Raw genomic sequence first — 14,911 nt, 5'->3', positions numbered from 1 at the left:
AGTGTGCTGCCAGGTGCACACCGCGCAGCTCTAACACAATCATTACACTTCATATCCTCATTGTGAGTCCTGATCATGATGCAGTCCAAGTTCACCATAACCACACTTAAATGAATAAATAGTGACTTTCTTGTGCTCAGTTTTTGCTCTGCACCTTGCTCGAAATTTCTTTGTTGCTGTAACGACCCACTTTTAGTTTGTATCTTCCTTTCCTCTCTTGTTGTCTAGGAGTTGACAGATGAGCGTCCAGTTCCGGTCATACTGTCCTGCTCCAACAAGATGGGAAAGTTTGTCAGTATTGCAGACTTTCTGGTCAGCGAGGGCCTCGCCCTCAGAGAAAGGAAACCAAGGTCTGTGTATGCATGGAAGTATGTGTGTGATTATTATGATTAACGAGTCTCAATAAATTTCTTACTAGCTATCTCTCTTTCTTGTCAGCATTACCAGACCCCAGAATGCAACTGATGCAACTATATCTTATTCTTTACTTTTGACTGTCATTATAATCTTCAATTGGGCTATATTTGCTAATGTCTTCAGTAATTTCTTTAATTTAATCCAATGCCATTTTTTTTCCTTAATTATGTGTGTTTTTGCCTACTTGCAGAGAAGTTGTCGCTGAAAAACCCAAAGAAGCTGATGCACAGTCTCCAGTGAGCGAGGCACAAACTGATGTTTCTGATGCCGACAAAAAAAACACTTCTGTCGTTCCTTTCCCGTCCCTGACCCCCCTTGTCTCCCCTACCAACCCTCCAAAACCAGCCCCCCGCACCATTATGTCTGCTGAAATGGTGAGAATACAAATGACCACATTCTGGGCAAGAAACCATTTTGATCCACCTGGATTCCACATAAATACAAGAATCAGCCACTGAAGCTAACTTGGTGACAATGTAATGCTGTTTTGGCATTTTATTGAGTTCTAAAGACAATTTGAATGTTCACTTCACAAATACTAATATACCTTCTGAACTGTTTAGACCTCTAAGGTCATCTGGAGCAGGTCTGCTTACTGTCTCCAGAGACATAACTTAACATGGAGAAGCAGAATTCAGTTTTTATACACCACTTAGTATGCCCGGTTGTAGACTGGTTATTAAGTCCTGCAGACTATTTCAGTTGGCATTCGACTCTCCTACTGCTGTCTGCATGTTAGTGTTTTCTAAATTCCTGTCTCTTTGGGAAAACAACAACCTCAGCGCAAGCAACCTACACGCTGAAATTGGAAAGCTACTCTAACCTGGTCACATACGGAACAAACCTAAACAAGCCAACAGTTGTTTCATATTCTTTTGCCTCCCCACTTGCAAATGTTCCACCGAAACAGGTTCACACCAACCATATTTTGCAGAAGCACTGTGCAAATGATGATTGCAGACCTTTCTCCAACACAGGCAAAGCCCTCCTAGAAAAATTGAGGTCTGCTCCAACTGTCATTTCTTTTAAATCAAGCCTTGTGTCTTTTCCTAATGCTTTTTATGTCTTATGTAAAGCACACTGAATGCATAGTTCTTGAAAGGTAATATTGGAATAAACTTGGACTGCCTTGACTTGTGAAGGTGGGCATTCAAGGGACACCGTGACTAGAATATGTTCTGAATATAACCAACAACATAAAGTAAACATAAATATATTATTGGTCGTGTGTGTGTGCGTTTGTGTGTGTGTGTTTATACAGGTGAAGACTCAGTTGTACCAACCGCCAGAGCTGCCATGCCTCGGCCACATCCAGTTAAGTGTTTCTGCCATCGGAGAGGACGGACTCATTTATGTCAGAACACAGAATGCAGGTGCACATGAGAGCGCATCGTCACTGAGCTAATGCTGACATTAACTCATTTATTTTAATACTACAAACTTCTCTATTCTAATCTCTATTTTAGAAATTTGACTCGGAACATAATCTGTCCATCTTACAGTCCTGTTAAAAAACTAATATAAAACATGAGGAGCAGTGAACAACTACTGTACCTGTATGTGTAAAACAAAAGCAACAACAAGAGGTTTAAGTCTACGGTATTTCTTAGTCATGACAAAAGCTGACATTCTCTCGAAAGAATGAGATATTAATGAATCTTCACAACTCTTTTGCTTTATTCATTTGGACTGCAAATGTATTAAACAGACAGAATTAAAAATGGCAAATCAGGGACAAAAGCTTTGTATCTGCTCTGAAATCACACTGTCTTTTCTATTATGTTGACTCAGATATTTCAATCGGAGAGGAAATTGCAGATGAAAGGAGGATTTAAAAAGTAATTGTTCTGTTCGTATGTGTTTGGTGTGTGCCAGACTGTCAGCTGGAGCAGCTTAGGGAGTGGATTAATCAGAGCATGAAGACATTGCCCAGACAGAAGCCTTACACCTGGAAGTCAGTCCTGGGCTGTGCCGTCATTGGGTCTGATTTGTTATGGTATCGAGGACAGCTGCTGGAGGTGCAGGGAGGACATGTTAAGGTCAGAAGACACACACGCTTTGTTATTTTGAAGACTTGTCATGTATCATTAAAAGTATATTTACAACCAGTGACAATAAAACACCACAGACAAATTTATATTTATTTCATCTTTAGAGAAAATGGCCTTTTTCAGACAGCAAAGGAGGTGAAACCAAGAGAGTTGTGGCTGGCAGTGGGTGGAGGATTTTGTGTAGGATTTAATGGAATCTAACGGTGTGGTTTCAGATCGCAACCAACTAAACAGCACTTAGCTCACGTTGGCCAATAAAAACGTGAAAGGCCCTCTTTAGAGTCAGTGTTTGGTTTGTTCATTCAGGTCTGCTTTAGAAACCCAGTGCAACATAGCGGACTTCGTGAAAGAGTACCGACCCCCTCTGTAGATACAAAAGAGTTCAACAGTTCTTATTTTCAGTTGATTATACACTATTGAAAGCATAATTATGATTATTATAATCCATTTCTACCCCTTAATCCCCAGGAACTCCATCACACTGGACCTTTTAAGATAAAGTTTATCCTGTATTATACTTATCAATAAATAATTTTGAGACTCGTTTTATACACATTTAAAGCCCGCCATGCTGTTGCTCTTGCATTTCTCTTTGTACAATGTTGCAATAAAAAAAAAAATACAGTGATTTGACTGACAAAATGCAAGTCGACTCTGGGGTCAAGTTTGATGGGGCAGTTCTATCTCTGGCATATTTGATCATCTTTTGTGTACGTGTTACCAGGTACAATATGTGGACTATGGCCTAGTGGAGAACATCCCAGTGGTCCATGTGTACCCCAAGCTGCTGTGTGAAGATGTTCCTCAGCTCTGTATGCCCTGCCAGCTGCACGGCCTCAACCCTGTAAGAGTCTGTGTGTGTCTGCCTACGAGCGCTTTTCAAAGCGCCGTCTTCAGTGAATGGAACGGAATCTCTAAAAAATATTTAATATTTTCTAAGTATGGATCTAACAGAATGTTTATATCATAACTTATTTTTGTTTTATAGTATGACCAATTTTAAAGCATTGAAATTAAAATCCATAATTATTTAGATTAGATAGATTAGAATCAGCAACAACCATGAAAATTGTCAAAAAAATAAATAAAAGTACTTTCCCTTCTTCCCTCCATTCCCCCTACACACCAAAATATGTAATCATTGGGCTCAAGTATAAAGATACCGGAATATCCCCTTTAAAATGAATGTACCTGCTAAACATTTCATGTTGCAAATTTAAACAATTCTGCAAAATATTACAAAAGCTCAGATTTGCTGTATGCTTTGGGAAATGGCTGGCACTAATAGAAGGTGTAAGTACATAGAGGTTCGTGGCTTCAACATGTAAAACCCACTGGCAAACCGACTTGTGACTAAGTGTCTGATATTAAGCCACGTAGCTACAGAAGATTGTTCTAATTATAAACATTTGATTGAATGAGGAAGCTGATTTCTCTTTGGTCATATGTTCATCTCATCTTTTCTCTTCTTTTCTCTTTTTCTCTTTTTTTCCTCCGTCTCTTCAGGTTGGTGGTAAGTGGCAGGGGGATGCAGTGGTTTTGCTGAGGGAGATTTTGCTGAACCGCTGTGTCAACATACAAGTCATGGTAAATTACACTTGAATATATACATAAATTGTTGTTTTACACATTAACTGCTGTGAATCTGGAGATAATGGCTATAAGTGTGCATGTGTGTGTGGTAGGAGCTGCCGACTGACCCAAGGGGACCCCTCACGGTTGAACTCTTCCTGGATGGGCTGAGCCTTAGCAGGATCCTGTCTCACTACGAACATGCCTCCATTGACCGGACTGTCTCAGCACAGAAGGTCTGAGTTTTGATTTGTGTTGGTTTCTGTTTCCCAAGATGAAGCTCGTCTGTCATAATTAACAAAGGAATATCTGTGTCTCTCAGCAGGGACACTCAGTGATCTCCCCTGCCTTCCTGGATGATTGGGACATTGACACTGAGGTAATTTATTTTGAAAACAACGATGGGAGTAGTTCTGAGGAAACTGAGAACACCCAACATGGCAGCTTTTTGAGTATATGTGACATAAATTACCTCCCCACACACAGAAAAGTAAGCAACCTTCTCCAGGAAACAGGCTCAGAGAGGCTGAATATTTACCAAGCGTTAAGAGAGCTGAAGTAAGCAAGTAGTTGGTGAGGAAAGTGGAGCACTGAGCAGCTTAAGACTCAGATATATTTCTCAGGAGTTGGAGACCAAACCACAGCTGAAAGATCTGTTCAAAACAAAGAAATGAGGTGCTCATGTTGCTTTATGTCTGCTGCATATCTAAGTAGGCAACTTTTCCTTTAACATGTGGGAAATTAAGCTGTGTTTGTCTTAGTGCCACTATTCTCAAACTGTGGTTTGAGTACCACTGCTGGTCTGTTCCCTCCCTCTAGTGGTACACGGAGGAATCACAGATTTTTTACTTAAAATTACAGAATTTTGAATTACAATACTTGAACAGTAATGTAATTAATATAAATGTTGTCCTGTAATATTTTTGCTACAGACTGCTACCTAGCTATGTTTAAGCACTTTTCCCATACATATGTCATCCATGATATTACAAGCTGAACTCAAGCTGTGATGGCAAGATAGTACACAGAGGTAAAATGAAAGGTTCAAAACCACTACAGACGTGGCTCCAAACAGAAACCATCAGGAAAAGAAGTGAAGGACAAGGAGGAGAATATTTAATGCAGCACTTTCAAAACTGAAGTTTACGACTTTATTTGGAGAGCCTGATATTTGAGGTGGTAGGTAGTGTAAAACGTTGGTGTCTTTCTGCCCTTTGATGGCCAAAAAATCACTTGTGAAACATTTCAGGTTGTGAGTCTTTCTTTAGCAGACATTGCAGGGTAAGTAAATGTAAGACTGATGTGTCTCCAGGGTCTGAGGGGCCCAGAGGAGCCGATGCTGGGGCCCTTTATCGCCCCAAACCTACCACAGAAGGGACAGCAGTTTCAAGTCAGAGTCAAGCACCTGTTGACCCCTAACGAGGTAGCACACACATAATATTAAGTATAAAAGAATTCTGATGTAAACGTATAGTAGCATCAATGAACTAACCAAGTCAGTACTGATGACAGGTCTGTTTTAAAAGGCCTACAACTGAGAGGTACAAGTATTTTCATTATTCATTATTTTTTCAGTTTCAGTTTTTTTCAGTTATTAACTCTTACTAAACGAAGCTAAACTGATGTTTAAGCTGATAATACAGATCATCCTGTATGTCTGTCCTGCAGCTCTTCCTGTGGTCTCTGGAGGGAACAGCTGAGGTGGAGGTGGATGGAGAGACTCTGGCTGAGGCTCTCACCAGAATAAATGCAAACATCAACAGTCTGCCACAACTCACCAACTTCCCTCATGGTAACATTTCACTGTGTTCACTGCCTGTGTTTCTAGCCACAGACTGGGCTTTAAAAAAGACTTTGTTTACATCATGTTATCATTAGCTGGACTTCAAAATTTTTGATTTATTAGAAATGTACACACATAGTATTTAATTTGTGTACTGTCAATGCACAGGTGTTAAGCTCTTTATCAAATGTTCCAGTGGTGTTGCACCTTTAAATGATGTGCATAAACTTACCCTCTTTTCTCTGCAGTCATCTCGAAATTAATACCACTTTTACGCTGAAATTAGCATGTATATGCAGGTTTGTCATCACAAACGCGCTGGAAAAACAGGGAACATTAAAAAGCAAAAAACTTAAACTTGTTTGAAAAATTCTTAATCAATAATATTCTGAATTAAATGCATTGTTTTCTCCAGAGCTGATAACTGAAGTTGCTGAGGAGTGAGGCATCTTTTCTGTCTGATCAGACCACACAGAAGCCACTAACAACAGTTACTTTTAAATATCTTTAACTTCAGTCTCTTTCAAACTCAGCACAGACTGAACAAACGATGTTCTACTGCTGCTTGATAGAGATGGATGGTTAGATATTAACAAGCCGGCAGCCTTAACTTCAACACATCATAGCATCGTGCCTGAAGCGTGTTCACCTGGGTGTTGTTTTCAAATCACAGCTGAGCCGAGGCTGTGACCACTGCAGGGTTAATTTACCTAGGAGTGATCCAGATAATACACTCTCACATTGTACACAAAAGCCAGACGTTAGCAGGTGTTGATGGGTTTTTGGCTGGTGTGAAAGGGGTATAGGTCATGTACTATTGTGTATGTGTTGCTGTGAATCACTATTATGCTTGTGGTTTCCAGGCGGTCCGTGTCTGGCAGAGTACAGTGATGGGCAGTACTACCGGGCCAAGCTGATCAAGTTCACCAGCATGGAGCCCGTCATGATCCTGGTCCAACATGTCGACTTTGGCTCTGACGACACTCTGCCCCCCAGCAAGTATGAGCTGCACACTGCAGGAGTTCAGATTTATTCAAACAATGGACAGGAGTGAACTCTACACTGAATTAACAACTAGACTAAGACTGAGTTGCACAAACAAGGATTTATTTTAAAATGATCAAATCATGGTTTAACTTTTAATATGTTGCACCAAGCTTTAAAACTACTTTAAATTGAAACCCATCATTAGACCTCAGTATAGGTTTTACTCTAAACATAGATTCAATTTAATACTATTGCGCTAAAACTTTAAACTCCAATTTAAAAGTGGAGATGTTGCTCAACATCATTGTAAACAAAGGACAGACCTAAAAAAAAACTGTTATGGAGCTGAACAGTCCTGTCTGTCCCGCGTGTCAAGTGTGGCTGCTGCGTCGTGTGATCTAGAGATTCAGAGTCTCACCTATTTCTACAGCATCACGTGTGCAGTTCTCGGCAAAAATCGACCTGAAAACGACCTGTAGACAGTCATATGGACATCATACCAGCATTTCACTAAAGTTTTAATGTCTGTATGTGTAGAATATGTTAGACATGAAGGGAATACACACAGCAGGTGAGGGGCAGTTTCTTTCCTGTGTGCTCTCTCTCTTTCACTTGTACTTTCACTTTCTCCCCGTCGCTCCCTCTCGTTCCCCCTCCAGCTTTCTAGCTCATTCAGTGGGATAAAGGAAAATCAAGTCATCATATTTATCGATAATTATCGAAGGCAAACTCCATGTAAACGGGTAGGGCAGGCAGGAGTGAGCCGCAGCAGCTCAGTAATGCAACCGCCATGCAATACACAGGCATCCAGTGTGCCCAGCCTGTAAGAGTCTGCACACCATGCCTGCAGTACTGTGAGGCTTTACTCGCAGTAAACACCAAGTGCAGCTGAGGCTGATGGGAATGTCATTAGTGTTGAAGGTCATAAAACACAGTATTGGATAAACAAAAAAGTGTTTTTAGTTGTATGGCAATACATCCAGTAGTTTCACTTAAACCAAAAATGGTGGTTCAAGTCATTGTTCAAAGTCTGTGAACTATGAATTCATGTACAAATCAAGCTAATTCATAGATCAGATGTTGGGATATTTATCAAAACTTTGTCCTGCTAGTGGTGAAAAATGCAGCAAAAAGAAGTTGTGATGCAACATTGAGTGGCCATTGAGTTGCTTATTTACACATCCAGCAGTTAGTTAGTAACATACTTATCCGAATTTGTGTTACTGTTACATTAATAGGATTAAAATATCGATTAAAGTTGTAATTTGTGATCTTAAGAAAACCATTATCATCATCTCAGGATAGTGAAAATCTGTAACAACACAGCATCGAAAGTAATGAAAACATTATTTATATACAATAAGATGATAAAAAGAAGTAAACATACATGTATACAGCATGTATTCATTATGAGCTTCCACAGGTCAGTAAAAAGATTCTTGAATGACTTCTTGTTGGAGATTATTTGAGACCTTATGATTCTACGTAAAAGTAAAAGTTAATTGCTCTCTTTAGTTCAGTATATGTGTTTGCATAAATATACTTGGAGTTTAAGAGCTTGTTATTTGGATTCATGTTCCATTAAAGCCCTTGAATGTAGCTGATGTACAGGTGTTCTGGTTACATTGCTGTGTTTTTTTGATATTCTGTCACTTCCTGTTAGGATGCGTCAGATGCCGGCCGAGCTGCTGAGATTTCCGTCACGGGCGCTCAAGGTCAAAGTGGCCGGCTTCAAGGCTCCGAGTGTCAACAGAGAGAAAGACGTGCTGCCCTACAGTCCAGGCTGGAGCGTGAAGGCTGCAAGGGAAATGATCGAGCTGTTACACAGCAACATCACAGCCTCAGTTGTAGTAAGAAACACACAACATGTTTTTGAAATGAAGAAACAAGAACAGAAAAACAGTTTCACTGATTGTCATTTGAATTAGACCTGAAGTGATAAACAAAAGTTACATTTACATTCAGTGTTACTCACCAAAATGCATCATCTTAATCTTCTCATAAAATACCTTTAAACCCTTCTTTTTTTTTTTTTTTAGTTTACATGCAGTTTTCTTCTTCACTGCCTTTGCTGGCACATCGCTGCATCTATTGGCATGTTGTTGCCATCATTAGATTGGTGGAATACTGTGCAACTATTTTGTCACCTGCGTACACATGTGCTCGCATGTGCTTCGAGTGTATTAAACGAGTGTATTAAAAACTGCTCCGTAGTGCTACCAGACGTGAAAAACTCCACAGAGTGAATGTTAATAACAACACTTAAAGTGTAACTCTTGCCAAAATGCAACCTAGGCTTTTTTTGTGAATGTACACCAGTCAGCCGGGATCCCCGATCCCCGGCGTAACATGGAGCTTTCTCCTCCATGTGTTCATGTGTAGAGACCCTGGTGATACTACGAGCAAAGTTTCATGTTGTGTTGAGTCTTCTTAGTGTTTAAAAAAAAGCGATTTTGATGCTACCATACAGTTGCCCCTAAGCACGCAATTGAAAATGATTTTGACCCGAAAACTAAACTACGGTAAATCTTAAAAGTGGCTTTTTCGTCGTAATAATGCTTTTACACGAAGGTTTGACTGGGGTACATTCACAAAAAAAGCCTAGGTTGCATTTTGGCGAGAGTTACACTTTAAGTGTTGTTATTAACACTCACCATATTATTAGTAGTACTTTTATTATCAGATGCATAAAACTAGAGATGTTCTGATACCATTTTTTCCTTCCTGATACTGATTCCGATACCTGGGCTTTAGGTATTGGCTGATACCGAGAACCAATCCGATACCAGTGCGTGTAAAAAAAAAATAAAAAAAATAGAAGAAGAAGAATTTTTATTTTTTTTAACAGCTGTATATACTGCTAACCCTGTATGGATGTGATATGATTGCTGTCGTTGTTGTATGGTCTGGTTCAGGTAAAACCTTGCATACAACATTCTTTTATTTTCTATTTTGACAGTCTGTCATAACCGAAAGAGAACAAATAAAGAAATCTAGGAATAAATAACAATTCCTTTAAAAACTGTTAAAGTACAGCCACTTTTTTAACAGAACAGTTTAAAACAGTAGTGCAACAGCAGCTTAAATACATCTAGGAATAAATAATTCCCTTAAAACTTACTCATGGAACTCGTTTACTTGCAGCACCGCACTTTAAGATGGGAAATGTTGACGGCAATACTGTGTCCACCCAGCATGCAGACTCAAGAAAGACAAGGGCACACGTCGGAGGTCCAAATGTCAGTAGTAAAGCTGATTGCCTGCACGTCTTTCAGCTTACATGAAATGTGTTCCCTCACTGTCTCATAAAGTTTAGGGAGAGCAGTTTCGTCGTGTTCTTTCGCGTGATGCATCCCACTTAAACCCGCTAAGATCGGGTTTTTGATTGCAATGGGAATGTGTAAACTCTGTATTTACACCCAGGTTGTTGACCCCATAGTAGACACGCATTTTTATTACCTCGGCTCGGCTTTGATATCAACGTAAGACCCGGGTGAACACACTAAATTCTGCTGCGCGAAGTAATGACGCATTATCAACATCCGGTGGTGGCACATAAATAGGGAAGGAATTTGGGATGTGGTCTATTAAGGACGTTTTATTACTGGACACAGTATCCCCATTCACACTGTCATTTGCATGCGGGGATCCTGCACCAATTCTCCGCATCCGCTTCTGTGTGAAAGTCTCCGATTTCACTGCGCCTCTGATGCGCCTCCGGAGGTAGTATCAGAGGCGCAGTATTGGCGAACCGAACCACATGAATGGATAAGCCGGCAGCGCAGAGTGAGGGCGTGTCGATCTGATGGTGTTCACTGTCTGATAACTAAACAGATCCTTCACTCAACAAAATAAAGAGAAATGTCCCACAAAGCAACAGGAGTTACAGGACCAAACAACGGTAACGTAGTAACTGGTCGTGTCTTTTGCAACTTATATGAGGACAAAAAATACCATAGTTATTTGTGGAGAAGTGTCTGTGTCTGTCCCCGGCAAAAAACTTTAACTCACCAACTGTTTGTCGCGGTGAAAAAAATCACTCCGACGGTCAGCCCTCCTGACCGAGACTTAGTGAACTTCCCCCCATAAAACAGCATCCCTCCCCCGCGAGTGAGTCAGACAGCATCCTGTTGACTGATGCTGATTATGTAATTACGTAATTTAGAGCGAAAAACGTAACTTTGTCACTTTCCAGGATGCATGGTGGGTCAGGATCTCAATCACAACACATTATAACAGCATCCATATGATTATAAACAGTCAGCGGGTACATGTTTAGATTAACAGGAGGACACGGGGGGAAACACGTTGAAAAAAACACACAGGCTTCATCATCATGAGGTGTACCGTCACGCCTCTTTTGGATCCGCAGCACCGGCTTGCTGTGTGAATTACATACTGTGTGAAAATACACTGCTGGTGTTGAAACTGGCAACACTTGTGCCATCCAAATTACAGCCGTGCATACTGAATATGTCGCCATTGTACTGGTGAGGTTATCCATAGTCAAATATTGCCAAATAGCTGATATGTTGCTAGCTCCATCTGACTCGCGTGAAATCAACTTCTTCTTTGCTGCTCTAAAAACAGTAGTTGCCAGGGGTCACACAGCGCAACTTCCTGTGTTGGCTTTTAGAGTAGAAGAAGAACTGATTTTTGGGTGTGTAACATTAAGCAGAGCTAACAGAGCTAACAGGGAAGGAGCAGGGTCCCGTTTCTAAATTACGTGGTATCGGATCGGTGCCTAGACTCACGTACTCACCGATATCGATTCCTGCATTTTATCGGACTATCGAACAACTCTACATGAAACTTTCTTTGCTGAGACTACATTTAATTAAAAGGATCCACAACTGTGACCAAAACAATTATTTAGCTACATGATATGATCGTGATTTAGTGACAAAAATATTTTTTATCACTAAACTTGAAGCATCCTCTTAGTTCAATGGATGTTAAAGATCAAAATATATTATGGCTTGTAGCTGTGATGCAGCTTTCTGTATTAGGGTTGCAGCAGTATGCTGGTTATATACTGTGAAAATAAATTTGACAGTTATCATACTATCTACATTTGCTTGTCTACAGTATCGAATTCTACAGTATCATTTTATATCAAGTGTCATGTCTGTCAGGACTGTAAAACAGTGACATTTTCAGAAATGGTTCTGGCGCAGCGAAAACCTCAAACCGTTGCAACTCTAATCTGCATCAATTAGTTCAACAGTAAGACTTAATTATTGACCAGAAAGAATAATCATTCGGTATTCATCTATAAAGCTCAACTAACAAGCTCAACATTTACATCTTGTAGCTACAGTACACAGTCCAGTATCTACTTATCCTGAGATATTCCAGTTTTCCAGAGTTTCAGCATATATACCCCTTTTTAAAAGGAGTGAACCCCTTGGAGATTTTTATGCTTTATTGTCTGATGGGCGTCGACTGGAGTAAATAGTTTGAAGTCTATTTGTTGCATGATTGTGGTCGTTTGGCATTATTCGTGTTTTTTTTATGCTGGTTGTGTTATTGTGTGACAGGGACTGTTTCTCGTTCTCAGCTCTTTTACATCTACGGCTATCTGATTAACTACAGTTTAATAAGACTCAACATAATAAAAGTCTGCAGTTTTATACTTAAATAGTCTCTATTGCGACAAAGAGTTTACGTCCAAAGTGTGCTCTCACAGATGTTTGTCAGATCACAGGACCTGACTTTCTTTTGTCAGCATCTCACCACCTTCATGTGTCCTTCCCGTCTGTTCAGGCCCAGGAACCAGAGCTCACAGTGCTGCTGTACGACGAGGACGGAGAGTTGGTCCATCAGCCTCTGGTCAGCAGTGGACTGGCTGAGCGCGAGTGAAGCAGAGTGGAGACGACCTCCTCAACCCACAGGGTTCACTTCATGTACGTTTTCAGATTTATTTCAGATATTACCATTAAAAACACATTTAGACAGAGTGCTTGTTAAAGTTTTGGTATCTCTGAATTTCGATATAGTCTGATTTGTTAAAGCTCAAAGTTAAACCTCATATCACTTTGTTATTTGTCACTTTGAAAAAATAAATCACTGATCATATATTGCATACATTGTGACTGGATGGCATCAAGACTAAATATAGCTGCTGAGAAATAATTTTAAAAAAAGGTTGGCAATTGCAATGGACCTTTGTTCACTACCCCCTGACATTTTATAGTCAACAATTGATCTTAATGAAAAGTAAGCATTGAAACAGTAGTTTAACAAATTTGAGCCGCGGTTAATAAGTTCCCTGTTGTGTCTTTCTCCAGGTTTAGTTGCTGACGTCCTGTTTAATGAACATCTTGATTTCGTTCTGTTTTGCTGTCTGACTGCTGTTGTTGTAGAGAGTTGACAGTAGTCTTTACTTTCAGTGTTCCTGCAGAGCAGTGATTTACTTGAAGTTTGACTGTTTTGTGTTTGGCTGAGCACTTTGATTTCTAGTCATGTGACTCATGTGAGACGGACTTGTCTGTAAGAAGGGTCAGATTAAAGTTTTCCAATGCTGTCTAGACTCTTGGCTGTGTTTTCTTTGTAAATACCTGACGACAGTCCGTCTGTCCTCGAGTAACAGGACAGAGTGATCCTGGCAGATGGTTTACGTGTCCACTTCTAGTTAAGCACATACAGAGTCATTGAACTCCTAAAGTATTGACAAAGTGGAGTGTATATATTTTATAATAAATATATAAATATATATTTTTATATAATACCTGTGACACAGTCACGCACATAAGCAAGGGGGGATTCAACGCTCTATATAAAAGCAAAATAGGAAGCAGAGTTAGGGACTCAAATAACAGAAGAAGAATGGTACCAAATGTGCAAGACACAATGTGCATCCACAAATTCACTAGTATGGAGGGAATTCTGCTGGAAGAATTAAACCCGTTTTTTCATAACATCCAAAAATAAAAGGCAGGCAACTTGCACAACAACAGTGTTGGAGGCTGTGTGGGCGTATGGTGGCTGACCATTCCCGCATTTTCTGGAACTGTTCAAATATAAGGTCATATTGGGTAAATGTAACTACAGTTATAAAATCAATTTTGGGACATGAAATCTGCCCTGTGATGTATCTAAGAAATATTGAGAATGCTGTAATGAGAGAAGATCTGCCTGATCAAAGTCTTGCTGGAAGCAAGTAAAAAAAAAACTATTACAAGGAACTGGCTTAATGTAAACACCCCAAAACAGGATCAGTGGCTGGAATTTGTCCGATTGTTTGTTAAACCTGACATACCCACTGAGTCAGAGAGGATGCATTTAATAAGAACTGGAAAGAATAGAACATCTATACTGCTTATGACACCAACTAAATAAATGTCTAATTATAGTATAATAGTATGAATATTGAAATATCTCCAACTGTTTTTTTTCTACTTTGTATTCGACTGTACATCTCACTGTTTGTGTTGTTTGTTGTCGTTTATAATGTTATAATGAAAACTCAAACGTGGAAAAAAAGGTTAAAATTTATTTTACAAAAAATGTACAGTCAGCTAAGAAAATAAATATGTATTTAAAATTTTTACAAATTAAAATAGTTGTAAACAAACATTTAAAACAGAAAAACACTGCTGCACAGGTCACATTTTGTTTCTGTTCAGCATTTCTTCTCCCAGGCCTTCACTGAAAATGTAAACATTGAGTTATGAATGTTAATATTTAAACAATAAGACTGAATGAGGTCTGGTGGTAGGTAATGGGCCAAAACATCCTGCTACAAACAAGACTGTCAAACAGAAGTAAGAAGGGACTTCACTGCAAAATATATATACACCTTTTTAGACCTGAAACATTCTTTACATCACTTAAATACATTAAAGGTGCCTTGTTGAGTTTTCTTGCAAAGTTTTTGTTCAGGAAAAGTTTTGTTTGTGTCTTTGAAGTCAAATGAATATACTGAATGCATTTCCTTCCTCATTAAACATTGTGAAGCCAGTTTTTTCTTAAATGATTGAAATCCATATTGTTTACATCCATGTTAATGCCAGCAGTCCTGCCTTTGTTGGCACATTGCTACATTTCATTTCTGGCTCCGCCACCTGTGCACGAGAACACACATGTAAAAAGTCTGAAG

The 14,911-nt window shown here is 39.5% G+C and overlaps 1 protein-coding gene across 2 annotated transcripts in view; it reads left to right on the top strand.

The window, feature by feature from the left end:
* The window catches only part of rnf17 (ring finger protein 17), a 36,825-nt gene extending 23,489 nt beyond the window's left edge, over positions 1 to 13,336 (top strand). Inside the window, exons 25-38 of one of the 2 annotated variants that reach the window (XM_073473978.1) lie at positions 229 to 350; positions 608 to 791; positions 1,679 to 1,790; positions 2,293 to 2,456; positions 3,193 to 3,312; positions 3,975 to 4,055; positions 4,154 to 4,276; positions 4,366 to 4,419; positions 5,353 to 5,463; positions 5,709 to 5,832; positions 6,687 to 6,822; positions 8,474 to 8,660; positions 12,577 to 12,716; positions 13,101 to 13,336. In XM_073473978.1, coding sequence (XP_073330079.1) covers positions 229 to 350; positions 608 to 791; positions 1,679 to 1,790; positions 2,293 to 2,456; positions 3,193 to 3,312; positions 3,975 to 4,055; positions 4,154 to 4,276; positions 4,366 to 4,419; positions 5,353 to 5,463; positions 5,709 to 5,832; positions 6,687 to 6,822; positions 8,474 to 8,660; positions 12,577 to 12,672 — 1,614 coding nt within the window. In that variant the 3' untranslated portion in view covers positions 12,673 to 12,716; positions 13,101 to 13,336. Of the gene's footprint in view, positions 1 to 228; positions 351 to 607; positions 792 to 1,678; positions 1,791 to 2,292; positions 2,457 to 3,192; positions 3,313 to 3,974; positions 4,056 to 4,153; positions 4,277 to 4,362; positions 4,420 to 5,352; positions 5,464 to 5,708; positions 5,833 to 6,686; positions 6,823 to 8,473; positions 8,661 to 12,576; positions 12,717 to 13,100 lie in introns of both variants that reach the window. The other variant, XM_073473977.1, reaches the window with a different exon arrangement.
* Positions 13,337 to 14,911: the final 1,575 nt, after the last annotated feature.

This window comes from Pagrus major, chromosome 9 (assembly GCF_040436345.1).
Source record: "Pagrus major chromosome 9, Pma_NU_1.0".
NCBI lineage: Eukaryota > Metazoa > Chordata > Actinopteri > Spariformes > Sparidae > Pagrus > Pagrus major.
Note: the sequence above shows the minus strand (reverse complement) of the source record. Positions and strands in the feature narration are given on the sequence as shown.